This window comes from Brachionichthys hirsutus, unplaced genomic scaffold (assembly GCF_040956055.1).
Source record: "Brachionichthys hirsutus isolate HB-005 unplaced genomic scaffold, CSIRO-AGI_Bhir_v1 contig_797, whole genome shotgun sequence".
Taxonomy (NCBI): Eukaryota; Metazoa; Chordata; class Actinopteri; order Lophiiformes; family Brachionichthyidae; genus Brachionichthys; species Brachionichthys hirsutus.
The window spans coordinates 80,182-101,927 of record NW_027180329.1 but is presented as its reverse complement, the minus strand read 5'-3'; the positions used below and the strand labels follow the sequence as shown (position 1 = coordinate 101,927).

Sequence of the window (21,746 nt, the reverse complement as noted above, 5' to 3'; positions counted from 1 at the left end):
TATACAGGTTGATGGGAATGCAATTCGTTTAGAAATTTGCTTGTAAACAAAAGCATAATCCGTTTAACATTTAGTTATCATATATAGCATAAAATGTAATCTGATGATATCCCTGTATGTGAGGTCAGTGGATTACCAGAGATTTAAAAACTGTCTGAGGTCACTGTTCACCTGTGAATTCTCTAACCAGTTGTGGAGACATTTCAACTGATCTCAGCTTCATGGAGATGCTGGAGGAACAGTCATTGAATTAATAAATTCAACACAACTCTATGTTGAGGGAACATTGTTAACTTTCTATGTTATCTTTATCAATTTATCTATATTTAAATATGCAAAGCTGCACCAAAGGAACAGCCTTCAGAATATACAAGCCGGTGTATAGCATATTATGACAATTTATAATTTAATTTTGTTTTATATTCAAATTTCCATTTATGAAGCCACCATGATTTTGTTGACAAAAAACATTAAAATGCCACTTTAAATACACAAGTTCTATTTATGCATTAATCGTTCGTACATACAGTTGGGCAGATGCACGCTTCTGCAGTGCAATGTGTTGGAAGGAGAAAAAAATAAGAGCATCGCTTTAATGATAACAACACAGCCTCGGATCTGACTATTAAAGAAAGATACCATTCACTGGAATACCAATTTATTCAACTACAGTTGGGGAAAAACACAATAATTCAGTACCTCATGGAAAATGGCTTTCAGATGTGCTCGTCTGGAGTTTTCCAATAACTCATCCAGCAGTGATTAGCACAGAGAGGAGCCCATTATTGTGTCTTCTGACAAATGTAACATGTGGACTACCTGGTGCTGGCTGAGTCTGAATGCATTTGACTGCTGTGAGGAAAATCTCCCTTGTCTGCCTGCTCGTGTTGAGGGGTCTGCACTGCCTGCATGCACCGCTAACTACAAAGAATAGCAATCATTCTTTTTCTATCAGAATGAGGTTCATATATTCTTAGAGCAGTTATGCCATAATGATTCACAATGGTGGGTTAGAGCCAATAAACCAATGTTTTACACATGATCAATAGACTGGTGCTTATCACGTTGCATCATATTTTGTCATGGACGCGAGCGAGTACACTGTTTGACTGCCATTATATCAAACAGACTGTTTTCCACACACATATCCCACGCATACACTTGTAGCAGTAGCAGGCAGTAATGGCACTATACTTTATTACTTTATATGGGGTCATGAATAATTCTAAATTTATGTGCTCAAACAGATTCTTCAGTTGACAGAATAATAGGAGACTCTACAACTGCTATTTGATGAGAAATAACATCACTTCTTTTAGGGATTCAAGCAAAGGATCAATCGATTTGTTGTGTGTGCCTCGAGTAAACTCTGAGAAAGACATGCCATAAAGATATTTCAGAATATCTGAAACATATTAATCTATCTATAGTGATAATTGTCCATAATTATACCTCACTATTCTTGATTCAAACATGCTGTCCCTTGGACAGACCATGTGATGTCATTTGAATCATCTTATTCATCGCAGGGATTAAATATTTTACACGAGACATCACACTGCCATTGCACTGCTACGCACACCATTCCACCTTATAGCTGACACATTTCCACATGAACTTTATCTGTTAAACTACTTGCAACCATTCCAAAGCATGCATGAAGGGTGCCATTTAGATTCTGGAGACATCTTTGCATGGGAGACTGATGGCAGCATTTCTAAATCTTGGCAATTGGCCTCCCCAATAGTCAGTGGAGATATTCTTAGGGTTTTCACTGTTCAATAAGGCTTTGCATGAATTTTTCCCACCTATCGGCTTACTGAGCCAAAAGCTCCCGCAGCACCAAAGTCTTCATTATGGCCATGGTAAGTGGGCTGGCTCGAGGTCACCCCTGATGTTCCACTGGCTGCCAGGGGAAGACCGGAATTAGAAAGCTACCGCTGTAACAGGCCATGACGACCAACTGTGCTGAATGACTCCAATCTCCTTTAAAAGTTTGGCAACAGATTAACAATGTTGTAAACATTGCTTGGAACAGGATGTTAGGGAAATAGACATGTTCCTTCAGATTATTACACTGCTGTGGCGGATACTGATATTCTGGAGCATTCTTTGGGATGGCTGGCTCAAAACAGTTTACAGTGAAACTTCTAGGAAATAAACAAACAAACAGGCTCTTCATTGCAGCATCTGCTCAGATGGAGCAAATTCAGTCAAGGCCGGAAAAACATGGCCCGGCTAATGAGAGTAAACTGCGTACAGCAAAATGAGTTGTGCAGCTGGCCCAGCCTTCCAAAAGCAAAAATAAAAAAGTACTTTTATAGAGTCAAATCGTGTTTTGATCTGAATTAAGCAGCGTCATGCCTGCCTTTTGTATACGCATATATTTCTAAATGTGGACCTCCCACATGTGTGAAGGTCATACACATGAATTTCTCACTCAAAATCGTAAAACTATAATTGTGAATCTGATGCTTTATTTGCACCTGATAAAATTGAGCCTTCACGTGAACAAAGACACCCACATTCCCTAAAGGGAAGGCTGTGCAATCAACAGGCAATTCTGGTGACTGTGTAACTCCCCATATGTCCATCATGTTTCCATTCTTCCCGTGAATTCAACCAGCAGGCAGTGAAGGATGTGACACGACTGGTGCAGTATTGTCAGTGACCGACTAAAGATCCGAGATTAGTGGATTTAATAGACTCTTGGTTGTGAAAGGAATGTCTTTTTGAATGTCAGGGCAAGGAATGGGAGGGAAATCAATGCTGAAGCTGACAGGTTTCTTTTAGCCTGTCAAGTAAATGCATTTTTCTTCCTACCTTCATTAGAGTATGGCAAGTGGGCAAAAATAAACACTAAACAGGTCTGCACCTCATAAAGTGCAAGAACTTTAGAACACACGTTGCCCCATAAGCATTTGTTCTTCCAGCAGCATGAAGCCGAGGATCAGGAGAGCCTGCACCCTCCAGTGAAGAAACCCAAACAGCGGTGGTCGCCCATCAGGAGAGGAAGCCAAAAATGAGGAAACACACCAGCTCTCCTCTGATAGGTCACACGGGCTGTAAGGATGCCCCATCTCTTTCTCATGCACTTCCATTTCCCCTCACAAAAGAAAGAAAATAAAAGTCCATGAAATGATATTCCTGTGTTGGAGACGTGCGGCAGCAAAGCCCGGCGTGGTCTGTGCGCAACTGAGAGGGTCCAGTTTAGGGGGTTGGGGGGGGGGGGGGGGGGTGGGGCTCTTTAGAATCGCATTAAGTATAGGCATCGGTGGAGAAAGAAAGAAAGGAAGAAAGGAGGAGGGCAGGGAAGAAAGTATTGGCGGTTCCAGACGCAGCGGCACTAAGACGCGTACGTGCGTGCGCTCTCTGAGCGGCTGACTGCGTGACGTGATATTGCAGCCTGCTGCTCCCGGAGCTCTGCAAGCACCGAGCAAAGCGCGTCTATTTCTCTCTCTGTTGTAACTCACAAGCCTCCACAACATTTTACATCCACCCACTACAGATCTTTTTTTTTTCTCCCCTCCCCGCTTTTTTCAGAGGGAGGGTGCGCGACTTGCGGGAGAAAACAGAAGTCTGTCGTGGGAACAGCGACGTGGATTCAGCCGAATTATTTTTCATGGTCATACTGTAAGAATTGTTATCTTCTTTTCATCACTCCAAGAATTATTCCGACTCTTTGTGTGTCTCGGTTTTCTAACCTCTCTCTCTCTCTCTCTCTCCCCCTCGCTCTCTCTCTCTCGCTGGCTGGTGTGTGTTGTTGCGCTCCGTTTTGATGGGAAAAACCCAGAAGAAGAAGAGGAAGACGGGGGGATATGAGCGGGCAGCCTGGAGTGTAACGCATTTTATTTTCATTCATTGAACCATCTTGTTGCGCCGCGGACTTCTATTGCCAGGAATGGGGAGCATCGATTCATTGGAAGGCTGCAGAATTTATTTATAAAGGATGTGGCCAAGTATGTTGGAAAAATAGCCATAGCTTCCGCAGTGTAAGGTAAGGTTATTGTTATTATTGTAAATATTATTGGTGTCATTATTAATACATGGAGCGAGAGAGAATTCACCTGTCAGTCAAAGTTTACCATCCCCTTTTTACCGTGTCTGTTCAACGTGATGCCTTTGAAGCTTCCGTCCCCTCGTATTTTTTCCAGGGTGATGCTTAATAGACGATTTTTTTTTAAGTGTCGATCTCTCTAAGAGGCAGAAATCACTTTAAACCACTGCGCGTTCAGCCGCCACCGCATGAGATTTAGACAGTCTCCAGATTCTAATGTCCCCTCGAGACGAAATTGCTTCGAAAAGCACCGGCAGCAAAAATCAGCATCTCTTGAAGAGCAGTTTCTCGTCTCCAGAATACTGATTTTCCTTTTATTTTTAAGGTCTTGGGCATGAATCTAGAGAAATCCCTCGGATTCCCTGCGACCAGAAGCTTTTTACCCGTCGCTGCTTCTAAAGATCTTTATGTAACACGTTTTATTATCCTATAATGCGGCGAGGAGCGCAGCTTTCACCACCCAGAGGGGAATAAGTTAGGAACATGCACATGTATAGAATCTGGATGATGTCTATATGCAGTTTACTTGGGAAATTAACGCCCCCACACACGCGCACACACAGTTTTAGGGCGCGCACGTACATACGCACGTTGTGCTGTGACACTGCTCACAGCTGCATTGCCTGTAGGATTAAAGCAATCAGGACATCGCATTGAATTCTCTCTCTCTCTCTCTCACCCATTCTCTCGCTCGCTCTCGCTCTCTCTCTCACACACACACACAGGCGCGCGTGCAAGCGCAATGGCACATAGACACACACACTCACACGCTGGCTCTGTCAAATTGCATTGTCAAATATGTCAAGCCCTGAATTTCGGAGACGTGCAGGTCGTGTTGCAAAGACGCGCGGGAGGCGAGGAGGACAGACATTTTCAGCAGGAATTCGTCTTCCTCATATTATCTACGTGCCGTGTGAGGAAACAGATCAAATCACGAAGAAACAATAATAATTGGAGAAAGAAAGATGCGAGATTCTCGAGCGTCCCCATAAACTCGTGAAATCCGCACGGACTGATCCAGCTTCCCCCGTTTGCCTTAGATATTCTAATCTGCACGTGAACATCCCCAAGGATTCTAACATATCAAATACAATCTAATTCTGACTAAATGACTCACATTATTGCACCCACCTCCACTAAAAAAACAATGCATAAATAAATAAATAACAGCTGAAACAACCACAAGGTGGCAATGTTTGCACGAAATATAGGAATAACGACCGCAGGATGGGGATGCTGAGGCCAATGTGTCATATTTTTTTGTTTATTCCCATCTCCCCAACCTCTTGGTATTACCTCACAATACATGCATGAAGCTCATCTATCATGCTTCCTGTGTCCCTTGGTTTAAATATAAATCACTTGTGTTATTCTCTCCATCTCTCCATCTCTCCTTTCAGGCCAAATGACATAGGATGAAGGCTGTTCGAAACCTGTTGATTTATATATTTTCCACCTATCTTCTGGTTATGTTTGGATTAACTGGTGCCCAAGATTATTGGTGTTCCACTCTGGTCAAGGGGGTCATTTATGGATCATATTCGGTGACTGAAATGTTTCCCAAGAACTACACAAACTGTACATGGACGCTGGAGAACCCAGACCCAACCAAATACAGCATCTACCTGAAGCTATACAAGCAAGACTTGAGCTGCTCCGAATACTCTTTGCTTGCTTATCAGTTTGATCATTACTCACACGAAAAGATCAACGAGTTGCTGAAAGTCAATGAGTCTATAGTGTACCTGTGCGACTCCAAGAATATTTATGTATTTTTGCTGTATGACAAGAATTTCGTTCAACTACGAAGAGTTTTCCCATACGATTACAATGGATTGATGCCACAGAAGCTCGATGAGGAGGAGAAGTCGATCGTGGAGTTTTTGGTGTTGAATAAGGCGAGCCCCAGCCAGTTTGGGTGTCAAGTCCTATGTGCGTGGCTGGAAAACTGCCTGAAATTGGAGAAAGGGACGGTGGAGACGTGTGGGATTGTGTACACAAAATGCACATGTCCTCAGCACTTAGGTGATGGAGAATCGGAGAGTATGCTCCTGCTCAACAATGTGGTTTTACCCTTAAATCCACAAACGGAAGGCTGCTTGTCACCACAGCTACAAGCTGGGCAGATCTGCAATCTGAGTGCAGAAGTGAAGCGGCCCCCTAAAGAAGGTGAGTATCACGTCATCTTCCTCCTCTCTGCTTAAATAGAAGTACTATATGGATTACTGTGTAATGTCAGTCAAATGTGCATGTCAATCACTCCCTTTCTCTGCCCTGATTGCATGTTTGAAGTGCGATGGCCCATGAAACAAAGAGCACACATAGTTGAATAGACGGTAGTTGGCCCACAAATGTGTCAACTGCCAGAGGAGTTGGGTGTAGTAAAGTTCGCAGCGGCACAAAAACCAAACCTCCGAGGAGGCTTTCATTCAGTTAGACTGAATTCAAAATGCCACGTCATTGGTGTGAATTTAAAATGGCTGTTTTGTTTTTTTTTCTTAGTTTTTTTTTGACATCAGAACCAGGATAAAATGGCTGCAGACACAAATATATGATCTGTATGTTATACAGTGTCACCCACTCAAAGCCAATGTGGATATCATCTGTGTGATATGGGGTGAATGCCTGGGCTCATGGGCATAGTTATATCACACTGGGTCATGTTGCTCATACAATGCAACTTTTTAAATTTGTGAAAATGACTGATTTCAGAGTTTAGCAATCGCTCAAATCTGCAGCAACTGATCATTAATCCCAGTGTTCACGGCTGTTCTACTATACGAGGGTGCTACTTAGCCAGAGGAATACGACACATTTCACAGTTTGTTTGAATTGAGCAATCATTTATGTGTAGTAAAGAGAAGATGTGCATTACAAGTAGACCTGCTTGAAGCTACACTTGATGCCTGGGATTAAATGCATACATGTAACTCCTGCACATAAAGTAAAACAGAGTACATGAGTGGTAAATAAGAAGGTCCCAGGGGGGGGCAGTGAGGTTACAAGGAATAGACGTAAAGAAGGTGGATGACTTCAGGTACCTCGGGTCAACAGTGCAGAGTGATGGAGAATGTGGAAAGGAAGTGAAGAATCATGTGCAGGCAGGCTGGAACGGGGGGAAGAAAGTATCAGGTGTGTTATGTGATAGGAGAGTGTCAGCGAGGATGAAGGGAAAGGTCTGCAAGACAGTGGTGAGGTCATCCATGATGTACGGCTTAGAGACGCTGAGGAAAAGACAGGAGCTGGAGCTAGAAGTGGTGGAGATGAAGATGCTGAGGTTCTCCTTGGGCGCGACCAGGTTGGATGGTTTAGAAATGAGGCAATAAGCGGGACAGTGAGGGTTAGACATTTTGGAGACAAGGTGAGAGAGGACAGACTTCGATTGTTTGGACATGTCCAGAGGAGAGACGGGGACTATATCAGTAGAAGGATGCTGAGGATGGAACTACCAGGGAACAGGGCTAGAGGTCGACCCAGGAGAAGATACATGGACGTAGTGAGGGAGGACATGAGAGTAGCTGGTGTTGGGGAGGATGATGCAAAGGACAGGGTGAAGTGGAGAAGGTTGATTTGCTGTGGCGAACCCTCATCAGTTAGTAAATGCTTACGTTCAGGTCAAACTGCTTCTGTTTATAAGTGTCACCATGCAGCAGGGGGGGGTTCGAGCAGCTCACACATTTGTGTAGCTTTTTCAATTACAACCGGGGCACTTCTCGATACAGAGCAAGGAGGGAAAGACCCAAAGGAATATGCTGTATATTTTAGAGGTGAGGCGCATTTACGCTGAGACACAGAGGAGGGGCATTCATCATGACTTACTGAACAAAAATTATGAACCAACCTTTATTTTTATTTTTTTAGGGAAAATAAGGATAGCTATCTAAGAGTAATGTGGAGAACAGGTGGCAGTTTTCTAATCAATAAGAGCAGGTGCACTTGGATTGCAGTAATTCAGTTTGTTTTACTCCTGCTGAGTGTTGCTGTATCACACGGTCCGAAGGCAGACGTATGACTGAACTCCATAATGTCACCATTTAATTTAATTCCATATCCGAATAATAAATATCACTAGGAATATAGCTTTGATTATTTTTACAGAAAGTTCTACAATCCTTTATAACATTTGACATTTTTCTATCAGGATGTTAATGACAGTTTAAGAGTACAGCTTATTTCTCCCCCCCCCTTCTCTCAGAAGATTTTCCACAAGCTTCTATTTATAGGGTCAGTTGATGGGGGGTTTGAATAAATCCGTTTACATCTGGATAACGCGGCGGGGGGGGGGGTCACCGCTGGGTTTTAAAAGAGCACAGTGTCTCTTGCGGCATCCTGGTGATACAGAGTGGGTGTTGCCTATGAAGACCAAAGCATTACTAACCGTCGACAAGGGCTCCATTTGATAAAATCTGGCGCGTTTGATCTTTTGAGTTCCTGTAGAGGATGGCTTCAGACGATCAAAAGAAGCAAGGCGTGAGGTTGTAAAGTGTGGCCAAGCCACTGAAAGGCCCCGTCAGGGTCTGACACTGACTGACACAAACAGCATTTAAAAGTTCAAGCCCTTGACTATTTAAGGCAATTGTTTAGACAAAGAGACAGGCCTCAATCTTTGCGATCGTGGCATCTTGACAACCGCAGTGACACAACGACATCGTAAACTGCTCAGATGAGACATTCATGCAGTTGCATTTTGATCAAATTCAAGGATTTCATGAATCGAAGTTGCCAAACGTGGCGACACAGTGGTACTCACAGCAAAGCAGACTTCATTGTTTGTGTTTTGTGTATGCGTGGCTTTCCTCGCACGTCCCACACATGTAAGTCAAGTGGGCCGATGACTCTGAGGTGCCCACGTGACCGAATGGCTGTGCGTCAGCACCGTGATGTACTTGAGATGCGTTCCGGTTATTTTCAGCCTAATATAAACTCAGATTGGCTCCAGCCGGCGCTTTTAAGGTACACAAATGAAAACAACTGTTTAGGCAAAGTAAATGTTTTACTGATTCTCTACGCTGTCACAAATGTTAATTTCCCTGGTGCATTTAATTTGAATAGATTTATCAAGGGCATGAAGAGGCATTAAGTCACCATGCACATAACCACAAGCAGAGATTTTAGCGTATGCTCTCACAGAGATGCCAGCCCTTTCCCTCCAAAATCCTATGCCGATTATATTTTATAATCCTTAAACTCAGAATGTACTCTTCACATCATCCAAAAAATGTGCTTGGCTCTGGGAAGTAAGCATGATGATGTTTTGTATCTAACTCTGGGAGTTTGAACTTGCTTGTCTTTTTGAAGGATCATGTTTAAATATATTTTTTTTTCATTTAAGTAAAAAGTACTTTCCTTATGTCTTTCAAGGGATTCAGTGTAAATGGAGCCTCAAAAAGTGGACTTACTTTCAATATTGCTACGAAAGAGTGTAAAATAAAACTCTATGTTCTCTCTAATATCGCCACTGAAAAGTATTTTGCTAAGTTATTTCTTTTATTATGAGGAAGGTGTTGTTTTGTGCAAACATTATTGTCATTCTGTCAGATATCTCCAATAACTCATTTCTGGCCACGCTTCCTATTTTCCAAGTTGTCATCGACTTGGAGTTAATAATAGAGAAAGATGACACATTGTGACAGTGACAGTAAGACACTTGCTGGAGATAAGTATATGTAATTCATTTCAGACCCGATAACGCTACATAAATCGCAAAGTATTTAAAGGGCGGGCTTCTAAATTCATTGTTAGTATAAGAAGTAGGTCAGAGAAAACTGTGACGTTACAGATTTGAGTCCTGTTCCTTCATTTTTCACTTAAAAACAAACTTGAATTGATTTAACATGCACTAATACATAATTAAAAATACGATATAAATATATTTTCTTTATTCCAATTATCCAGCATTATAGAATAATTTTTCAAGTTGGCCCCCATGAAGTTGACAAAGCGGGGCAAGAATACAAAACCTATTTGCAACACAAATCATTTATCCAAGAAAGAGCCTGAACTCAGACAAATATTTGTGAAACTACAGATGTGTATCTGATCATTACACTTTGTGATGACATAACCCATGTGCCATGTGGCAAATGGCAATAGGATTATATTGGCAAATGAAATGTGTGTGAAGCGTTCTAATGCACTGTCACCCTCCAACGTTCTGAGCACTGCAGCAGCTCAGCCTCGCTGCTGCACATAGTGAGGCCTTTTATTCACTTTGGATCTCAGTCAAGTCACTCAGTAGTCACACTGCATTATACTCGGCCCCATTGTTCAGTACACTTGGAGGCCATTTTAGTTCCAATTCAGTGAAGGAAAGAGTTCATCTTAACAGCTCAGAATATGTTTGTTTTATCTTAGACATTCATTATTTGTCTATCTTGTCTTACCCCCCCTAAAATCCCACGTTAAATTATTCTACCTTGTAGCCTCTGTAAATATCATTCCCATGCAAAGTGGTTGGGTTTTATAATTATCTTCTGTGTCTTTTCTTTTTTCTAAATTCAATTTTCCGAGGCAACTCTGCTGAAAAATGCAAACGAAAGTTGCTGCTGAATGACAAGGTCAACACGAAGAGAGTGATAGAATACACGACCCTGAAGAATCAGTGTGAAAGTGCCAGCTATCTTCCTTTCTTCAATAAGTGCGTATTAAATTTTGCCTATTAAAAAAAGAATGGTGCAGAGTTGAGAGCTATTAAATTTAATGCTTAAATCAATTACACAGCTTCAGTTTCCCCAAAAATGCTAAAATGAGGTCAAAATTAAATCAGAATATGCAAGAATGTGATTGTCAGGATAAGATAATGGAGTCTGGATGTGAGCGAGTTCTTTTCTGTGCAGAGGTAAAAAATACATATGTAAACGGTGTATTCTTCTGTATTGGCAATAGAATAATTACTAAGCATAATGACAATTATATAAATTGATAAATGCAAGAGCAATCAAGTAATCATTAAGTGGTGATTAAACAATGTTAAGTAACTTTGATCTACAGGGACGGTTAGTAGGACAATAACTGTCTGCAGAGGTTCCCATTCACACTTCAACGAAAAACCTTTGTGTGCCGCAGATTTTTTGTGATAAACAGTTCTGGACTGCATCTCCGTGTTTGACACTTAGAAATTATGACTTCCTCCCACATTGTTACTTAGAATTTCCCTTGTATAAACACCTGCCTGCTGTTCCAAGAACCAAAGAATGTGTGCCTATATAAGCGAGATGTGCTCACTGCCCTTGGCTTCAGCCGGCCAACCGGTGTTCTGCTTGTATGACTGAAGTCCTAGAGCCCTCGTAAAATAATTGGAGACCAAACTAACATGATCATGTCTTTATTATACATTTATTTAAATTAAAAGAAAACTGCCAACACACTTCAAATGGCCCAGGTCCATTCCTGGGGGTTTAAAAAATCATGAAGGTATGATGTGACTGTCATATTACACAGGCATAACATCACAGAAACTGCTGCCATGTTTAGAGTTCAGTTTAATCCACTCGTTCTGTCACACATGGATGCAAATTGGCTGTTTGGACCAAGAAATATCACAGTTTTCCAGCTATTACAACATTATGATGCAAATGGAACTACCACAGGAGGCCTGATATGGTTTTTATTTTGCACATCAATGCAAGTTAACGGATTAAGAAGATAAAACTTGTGCTTCTGCTGTCATGTATAATATCAAATGACACTTTCTGTTAATTGCATCATAAAAGCCCCTAAAAATCCGTTCTTCCCAATTAACTTCCTCGAGCAAAATATGGGGTCTGAAACAAACAGCATCGGCTTGAGGACTGGTGATAAAATAAAAAAGAGATTCAGATGCAGATAACGTGATTTACTGAGGTTCATTTTGCATGGATTTATTACTAAGAGCTCCGTTTCTGCTGTGTGACAAACTCGCAGTGATAGCCCTCCCCAGTCTGTTGAACTACAGACAAGGCAATTCATCGATGTGAGGCTGGAGCAAAATCTGAAATAGTATTTTAAAATAATTTACTTAATTAATGGCTTTCAAACACAGCAAGCTTTATCGATAGTACAAGTATTGTTGACTGTATTGTAAAAAAAAACTGCACTAATAAAATACTTTTCTATTTTTTTTTTTATGTCTCTCAAATGCACATTTGTTATGTTAATTTCTGAATTAAATAAAGTCAGATTTTTGAGAGCTAATTTTGTTAGGTTCCGATTAGGAACAAGCAGGAATCAGGAGCCCAAAATGTGGAGAGGCACGAAAAACAGTTTAAAAGTCTTTAATAATGAATGACTCTGAGAGGGGACAGACTGGAAGTCCAAAAACCAAAAATGTCAACCAAAAATCACAGTCGAGATAAATATACAAAAAAAGGCACCTAACCTTGGCGGAGACTGGCATCACGGAGCAAAACACAAGAATCATGGCACGGGGACGGCACAAGAGACTAAGCATAATCCGGTGAGCGGCGATCGGGTGAGCAGTGATTTTAAAGCAGTCGGATTATGGGAAGATGAATCACAGGTGTGTCTGCTCCGCTCTGCCAACCTGTCCTCCGCCACTCCCACTGCTGAAAGAGAGAGAACAGAATGAATGAAGGGAAATACCCGGAACGCAAATGATCAAATAAAACTATCAAATGCATAACCCTGACAAATTTGAATCTAAATAAAGTTAAAGGATGTCAGTATTATTTATTTAACATATCTCTAATAGTGTAGTAAAATTGTACATGTGAGTCAAACTGTTCTAAATTATGATCTTCTTTTATCCTATACCCGATATGTCATAATTTAGGTCATAATTGATTAAGTTTGAGCTCATTTTCAAAATGTAACTATTTATCATTTTGAATAAATGAATGTCTGAAGAGCACAGAACAGTAGAGTAATATTCCCTAAATATATAAAATATTATTTAAATGTAATTATATTAAATATAATGGAGCGAGCAGGTATTTCACGTTTATACATAACATAGGTGTCTTGAGTAAATGTAGCTGATGTTAATTTACAGCACACCATTGAAAATTACACATTAAAGCAAAATAGAAGAAAGACGTAGAACTGCACTGTCCCCATCTGCACCACCTACGTTTTTAACTTTGCATCCTTCAATAGATTGAATTATAATAAAAACTCTAACACTGTCGTCTCTCATCTTACAGCATGAATCACAACCAGAACAATGGCTTATGTAATGCAGGGTTTAATTCTCTGTTGTAAGGCAGGTGCACCCCTCCGTAGCGCTGCCTAAGCCACAATGAAACATGAGTGTATGATTTATTACAATGCATTTCTCACCTGTATGTATGTTTCCTGCAATGAATTCCAAACAATGCTGGGTTTATATGCTCATATATCCGTCAGATGTGTGCAGCTTAGACATAAAGCTGATAATATATATATTTCCTTACAATGAACGGTGGATCAAGGCCACTATCCAGGAGGAAGCTGCATCCCTCCAAGAGTACATCAAGAAAATGGAAAAGGCAGGACCGAAAGATGGCACAGAGGCACTAATCATGGCAGGCCCTAAACACAAGATCAATAGAGGCCGGGGTCTCCCACACCAGACAGGATCCCAGGTGCAGGCTGTGCAAAGAAGCTCCTGAGAGAGTGCAGCACATCACAACAGGGTGTAAGATGCTGGCAGGCAAGGCATACATGAACATAACCAGGCTGCGGGCATAGTGTACAGGAACATCTGTACCTAGTACGGACTGGAGGCCCCAGAGCCAAGATGGAAGACACCTCCAAAGGTGGTCGAGGACAATCAAGCCAAGATCCTGTGGGACTTTCAGATCCAGACGGACAAACTGGTGACGGCCAACCAGCCTGACATAGTGGTGATGGATAAACTTCAGAAGACAGCGGTAGCGATAGGTGTAGCAATCCCGAGCGATAGCAACATCAGGAAGAAAGAACACGAAAAGATTGAGAAATACCAAGGACTGAAGGAAGAGCTGGAGAAAATGTGGGCAGTGAAGGCAACAGGGGTGCCAGTATAGTGAACGGGGCACTGGGGGCAGTAACACCCAAGCTGGGTGAACGGCTCCAGCAGATACCAGGAACAACGTCCGACATCTCCGTCCAGAAGATTGGCGTCTTAGGGACAGCTACGATCCTGCTAGAACCCTGAAGCCTCTGGCAGAGGAACCGAGCTTGAAGGAGACACCACACCGCCCGGGTGAGCAAGACAACAATTTTTATTTTAACAACACAGTCCGCTGTCTTCTGATGTTTATCCACCACCACTATAACACAAACACACGCACATGTGTGTGGGAGGAGGTCTTGAACCATTTGTGTTGATGAAACTGGGTGGAAGACTGGGGCATGTGTTTAGGAACTTTTTTTACTATTCCAATAAAGGGCTTTTTTCAGCATATTTTTTTAATTGCACATTAACTGCTTGGCAGGTTTTCTTGAAGCTTGTTAGATTAGGTTAATGATCGGAATTTAGATTAGGGTTTAATTTAATTAAAAGAGACAGTTAGGCCTTCACATCTTGCAATTTAAACTGAAGACCATTGGAAAGAACTTGGCCATCTCATTGTTGTCACACTCATGCGAGTCATTGTTTTGCCCTAACTTGTGCATTGCATGAAAGTGATTTTTTTCTTTGTCAAAATCTCCCACTGTGCCGTTTCATCACCAACACCACCAACACATGCTCATCGTGAAACATTTCCATATGTAATTACATGTTTCGCTTTGACGTTACAGCTTCCAGTGTCTATTTTGCAATTTATGAGTTAAAGATAACTGAGCCTTGTAAATCAAAGGAATCACCACCATTGTGCTCGTATTTCCTTTGACCTCAAAAAGGTTTCTATGTGAATGCAAACACAATAATGAGTCTCTGTAGATGAAGAAGACTGTCTCATCTTCTTATTATACAAATTAGATTTTCTTTCACCACCGTCATATGCATAATTCAGTAGTAAGCATTGGCATCATTTTTGATTTTCTTAATTAAAATAAAATAAAATTATATTGCATATGAGAAAAGAGGGAACACTATGAACTTGTTTCCATTCAATTCAACTACAACAGAATGTTGAATGACTGTCTGGTATCCTTGAGTGACAGCAGAAAAAATGGATCCAACTCATTATAAAAAACAAGTCTGGACAATGACAATAGTGATTCTTATATGGCGAATTCATTAAGAATCCTAAACCTTTCAGTGCAAGCTCATTCATCCTTCTAAGGAAACATTCATGTCAGTCCGTTACTGATTTACTCACTTCTGAAATTTGTGTCTTTTGAGCTCTTGCTGTGGATGAATGCTGTCAGATGACTGGAACATTTCTGCAAAAATGTTTTTTCTTTTTTTTTATTAAATAGGCACAAAACAGCATATTCTAACTTTTATGCGGCCTTGGATAAAGTGGTACATATTCATCCAGCCCCTGCTGTGCGAGGCTACAGACGTTAATGTAAATGATGCGCTGCTTTCAGGCTCTCAGTTGCATGTTCCTGCATTTCAACCCAGTTAGATTTGGCCTGTCACCGCCATGGCTATTTCAGCCCACAGAGGAGCGGCATTTGCATAAACATCCACCCACAAAACCTGGCAAATGACTCTGTCACTCAAAGACACTGTCTATGTGGTAAAGTGGAAGCAAAAATCAAATTTCTGTCCTCAAGGGGCTTCCATAACTGCTCCCACTGGCAGTCTCTCTGCAGAGAATGGCAAGTGTCCTCATGTAGCTGTAATTGATGCTGCCTTTAAACTCACATGTTATGCTGTGATCTAGGCCAGCATGCATACTTAACCAGTGAGAAACAATATAATGTAGTTAATTTCTTCAGGAACCTAAATACTGTAGTACTTAAGAAATTAAAACAGAATATTTCATTTAGTCAGTTATCTCAAGCACACGAGATAAAGGTGAAGGTGAATATTCAAAAATTCACATGGTGTTCCTTTAATCCAAGATTGTATGGATTAAACAAATACTTTATCCTTACATCACAATGAAGGGAATCCAGACTGGTTTGTCAGATTCAGGAAAATCCAGACTGACTTTTATCTATTTTTATGTCCAGGTCTACCGCACACATTTTTATTCAGTGCCCTCTTTTCTAGTAGATCTGTATTTGCAGGGTTTTTTCTTCTTAAATTAGAATACACTAGAAGTAATGAGGATGTAAAAAAAAAAGAACAAAATTGAAGGCTTTCACTTTGATGTAAAAACACAACCGTAAACAACTAAGGATGAGTGAAGATGAAAAACAGTAAATATAGTAAGACCACAAGAATTACATCATCCAAAATAGGACTTACGAACATTAAAATGTTTATCTAATCATGTTAGGATTTTGGCAAAACGCTTTTGTTACAGGAAAGGTGCATTATTCATATTGTATATAAAGGGGGGACTTTTCATACAGCAGCACAACTGTTGTTGTTTTTTTTACAAATGGCAAGTATAAAGTTTATAAAGTCGTATTAACTAAGTTTGATGTGAAATAGATCTCACCTGTAACGGTACAGATAGAGTGAAAGACAGAAGACATAAAACACAACGTATACAAGCCTTTCTGCTGCTTTGCCGTATTGACATGGTTTATTCAAGCACTAAAGTTTTTGGGTTCTACAGAACTGAAGAACACGGTTACAAATCACTCCAGTGTGCTGCTTGATTACTGCTGTTGAAACAGCCACTTAGCTGAAATCAAGCGCAGGACTTTTTGGCAACCTTTGTTTTTCAGCTGTTCTTTAATTAAGGAGTACAGCTGTTAATTATGAATTCAGAACTCTGAAGGAGGCGCAGCAGAAATGCTTTACAAAGCCATGATAGCATATTACAGCAACGGCCATCACTGTGATGGCTGACATTTGCTTGTGCATGGTTCCATGCAGCATGTGAGGTTATTCCTCTCCGCTCACTGTCTGGGGAAGTAAAGTATTATATAATATGGAATAAGAACCAGAAATTAGAACTGCAACAATCTTGTGCCAGATTCGCAGCTTGTTTACAGCACTCTGTCCTCCATAGTCTTCTTCTCCTGACTGATTCTATTTGACTCTTCCCCTGCAATAATTGTAAAATACTAGAACCTATAATTAATTCCACTTGGTAACTATGTTTAAAATCCTACTGTAAATAGTTATTTGGATACTTGGTCACTCAGTTGGAGTTATATTTATATGTCACAGTTAATTCCATGTAACATCCATTTGTTTTGCATTTTTAATTCTTATTTTAACATCCTGCTCTCAAACAGGATACACAGGTCTGTTTTCAGGCAAGAAATATGAAAATTCACAAATTACTTTCAGTCCTATTTCTTAATATCATGTGTTAGATATTCCTTGAAATCATCCCAATATCCTCATCCCGCTCATCTCATTTGTTTGTTATGTTGATGTTTATAAAGAACAGGAGTCACAGGCTTCGGCAGGGTTCATCTTCTGGGGATAATGAATGTCTGTATCAAATTTCACTGCAATTCACTGATTGCTTGGATATATTTCCTCCAGGACAAACATAGTCGTTGCATCATTAGACACAACGAGACAAAAATCAGTCTCAGTGTGTGGCGTTAGCAGCAAGAGTGGTCTAGTTGTCGTTTTAGAAGATTAATGCTTTGGCTGAAGGAAACCAGCATTAAATGTTAGTGATAACAAACCATGGCCTCCAGCATCAGAGTCGGGTGCTTTGTTTTTGGACCTGGATGTGAATGTAGCTCATTTATCCCTACTTGAACAAACAAGGCATGCTTTGTTTGTCCCTGAAAGGACAGGCTCTTTGTTTTCCAGTATAAATTTAGCAGCAAGCTGCAAATAGTCAAGTGAAGAACTAGGTTTTTTTTTTGTTTATATCATTGAGAATGTGTTGCATACGCCTTCCTAATATACTCTCAATGGCTGCATTAGTGTGGGGTCTTTAATCCCAGCAAAATGTGCAAATCACTCTCCCCCAACTTGGTCAAATCATGCTGCAGGGAAACCTACATATATTTTCTGTCAAATACAGAAGACACATCAGATAGCTAGATGTTCTCTGTGGCATCATATGGAAGAGAAAAGGCTTACAAAAACAGGAGTAATCATGAAATGTGGCAGATAAATCAGAGGCACTCAGAAGACAGCCTGAAATTGCTGAATCAATAGTCACGCACCACAGCAGGTTCCAGACTGCCCCGACCGGCTCTGTCTCAGTAGAGCATCAGTTGAGTTTTAGGTTCTTTACTTTATGGCATCTGGTGTGAAATTAAATGTTTCTGCAAATAGATCCCACAACAAAAGAAACTACAGCCTATCTGAAATATAGAAACAAATATTCAAGTGATATTTTGAGAAGGTATGTCAATCATATTTTCATAGATCACATAATACCTTCCCAGAAAGTCTACAGGAGCTCAGGTTTGTGTCACTTCACGTCTTCATTTTGATGTAAAGAATGTCCACAGTTCAATGGTTGCTTGGAGGAAAATCAAACCTTAATCACGACGAAGAGCTGACTTTTATGTGAATAAAGCCTGTGCATTATACTGTATTCTGACATTGCAGTATCAAATGAGACTTTAATTCTGGATTCACCTGTTGAAGACAAGAACTGGTTTCATAAAAATCTCCATCTGTTCTTTGCTGTCCTGTAAAATGTTTACCCATGACTGGAAGATGCAAGAGGTTTAACAAGCATATGATGCCAACATCAATGTTCCTCCTAATACGAGGCACAGCTTTGACTATAGATAACTATAACCATGTTGTTTCAAGTCAAGTATTCATCTCCAATAGGCACGGCACCTTGACACAATAACTGATGACTAATTGTTGATTATAGGGATTTGACATCTCTTTCATTCGCCAGCTGCTGATCTGCATTCATTTGATCATCTGCTGACAAAATCAAAAGGAAAATGTTGGTTTGATTTGATATTCTATTTATCCAACATTTATAAAAACTGATTCTCTTTCCTCCAGTTTTGCTGTCTTGTGCTCAATGTTTGCCACTCGGCATATGATGAAAAACTAACATGACTGCTATGTAAATTGTGCGCTCAGGTCATAATCGATTTTGTGTTTGATTTGGTGCATTCAAAGACACCTTTGTTTCCGAAGGACACATAATAGATTATCTCTCTGTCTGAGGCAGTTCTGCAAGCCTTTGATTTTGTCTCTTTGATACGTCCGTTTATAAAAAAGAGGTCATGTCCTCAGCTGATGTGTGTGCGTGTGTGTGTTTGTGTTTTATTGATATACTAATCATTGCTGTAACTAATATTTTTTTTATTAAGTAGATTTTTTGAAAAGTTTTATTGCAAATTAAAAATAATTACATTTGGAATTACTAGACTTTATAATGGTGAAAGGTCAAACAGTTACATGCACGTGTGCAAATGGTATCCAAGGAAACCATTTTAGTAAAGGCATTATCATCCAGTGAGTGAAATAGTACAGTCTCTTTAATTGTAGTTCAAGATGAAGGATGCACAGTTGCTACACATTCCCCAATCCTCTCTTAATAAAGCAAATGCAACCTCAGGAATGAATAGGAAAGGTGAACTTGCACTTATATCAAAACCTGTAGAAATGAAAACATTTATTTTGCAGAGGACTTTTGTCCAGAAGAACAGATAAAGGGAAATATTCAAGGTTAGAATCACAATATGAATATAAACTTTCTTTCTGCCTTATATTTTTCTTTTTTGTATTGTTAGCGCTTAGACTTGCTGGTACATAAAAAAGAGTAGTATCCAACACAGTTCTACTTTTCAGCCTTGACAATGCCAAACAAACTTTTTGCTTTATGTTTTGGGTAATACTCCAAACTCACCTATTTTCCTTTAGTTGTTATGCATATCATGACGTAAAGAGACGAATGAGTCCATGTTTGCTTTAAATGGATAATTGGGCAACCACGAAACTAAATATTTCATCGTATTTCACATAATGGATGTCAGACATGTACCCTTTAAACCAGAAAAAACAATGGATGGGGATTTTTCATTCATTCACATACATTTTTTGGACAAACAACATTTTCACTCGACAAAAAAGATATATATGTCTGAAAAATGAGGGGCAGTCACAACTATACTTGGTTACTAAGCAGCGATGGAGGCACTTTGGGTTTCTCCAGGCATCAACATCTGGAATAGCTCTTTAGGTTGCCCCCCTATGGGCACATTCATATGAAAACAACTATACCCTCCGGTCGTCTCAGGCAGTGATTTAAAGCTCTCATTTAGCAGGTGTTTTGGAGCTGAGATCCTCCTGTTAGAGAGCTCTGTGCCCGGCAGAATGTTTTGTCCTGGTGCCTCTGCATGTTGCGTCCAAGCCTCAACTGTTGTGATATTGTCTCAACAGTTACTGCATTAATTGTTGCAGCTTTCTTCTCCGATTTGAGGTGACGATTGGAGGAAGGGGGGAAATGCTTTGCTCTTTCAGAGAGAGGACAGATAAACACTGATGTGCAAGTTAAATCTAAGGATTTTGAAAACATTGTTCTTTGGGGGTGTAAAGAGATGCAGCGTAGACAATTTTTCTCCGAATGGCTCTCGATAAGTGATAAGGCCCTGAATACATTTTCGTAATAACACACAGGCTCCTGGTATTGCCTTTTGTCTTTCACTTTGGAAATTACATTGCACCTTGGCGATGTGGCTGTAAAGTGTAAACAACAGCTCTAAGGTCATCAATGCCTCGCATCTTTGACCAAAGAGACATGTGATTTTGTTATCTGTGTCCTGAACAATAAGCAGCAGAGGTCAGGGTGAGTTTGGGACTATTTAGCCCAGCGTCCACACTTATCACAGCACCTTGCTCAAAAGTGTCTTTGTCTAAGCGACTCTGTTTAGGCTCCATCAATTGGGCCTTGTTGTTAAGTCCTTAAGGTGAATTTCACCCTCCTTTTGATGCAAACTATGAATCAAAAATATGTAATTGAAACAAAGAAACAGAAAATAATTAAAACAGAGATAGAATCATCTCCTATTCAGAAACCTATTATTCCACAACATCTTCAATCAGTAAATAGATATTTTTGCCGGTTAATTTTGAAAGTGTCATGTATTCAAATATTAATGTTTTTCAGAGATATATGCAAGATCGCAATCATTCAAGCAATTACAAAGTTACTTCTACTGTTCAACAGTTTAAATGAATGGAATAATAAATAGCTTGTTTTGAAACTATTCTTCTATCAATTGATTACTCAAATAATCTTTTTTTAATCAGTCCACCGAATATTAATTAACGGCAGTTCAGATAGTCGATTAATTATTGGAGATATTATTTAAATGAAAAACTATATGTTCATTCAAGATTCTAAAACAAGATTTACGGTTTTTCTCTATTACATACTGTATCTCTGCTAATCAATATATTTTGGGATTGTTAATTGAACAAAACTCACTAAATTATGTCACCTTGAGCTCTGGAAAGGTTGGACTTGCCATGCAACCTCAATCGTCTCACCTCCAGGCTCTTAGCCACCTTACGGGTCTAGGGTGTTTCCCAGTTGACTACGGGCAAGAGAGTGGGTACACCCCGGACAAGATGCCAGCTCATCACGGGGCACTGATATGAGGAAATATCATGGCTAATGATGAGAGCCAATGGTTAATGTTAACATTATGATAAAGCTCTTACTGTGTGACATGGTCATATTTATGGCTTTAGAATCAGTGCAGGTATGTTTCATTGACAGTTACCTCCAACAAAACCCTGCAGCACTGATGGCATCTGAGACCA

The 21,746-nt window shown here is 40.2% G+C and overlaps 1 protein-coding gene across 1 annotated transcript in view; it reads left to right on the top strand.

Annotated features, from left to right (window-relative positions):
• Window positions 1–5,472: 5,472 nt before the first annotated feature.
• Window positions 5,473–21,746, top strand: part of LOC137912918 (adhesion G protein-coupled receptor B3-like) — a gene marked incomplete at its 3' end in the record, with an annotated part of 94,939 nt that continues 78,665 nt past the window's right edge. Inside the window, exon 1 of the mRNA XM_068757046.1 lies at window positions 5,473–6,226. Within this exon, the coding sequence (XP_068613147.1) occupies window positions 5,473–6,226 (754 nt within the window). The remainder of the gene's footprint in view (window positions 6,227–21,746) is intronic.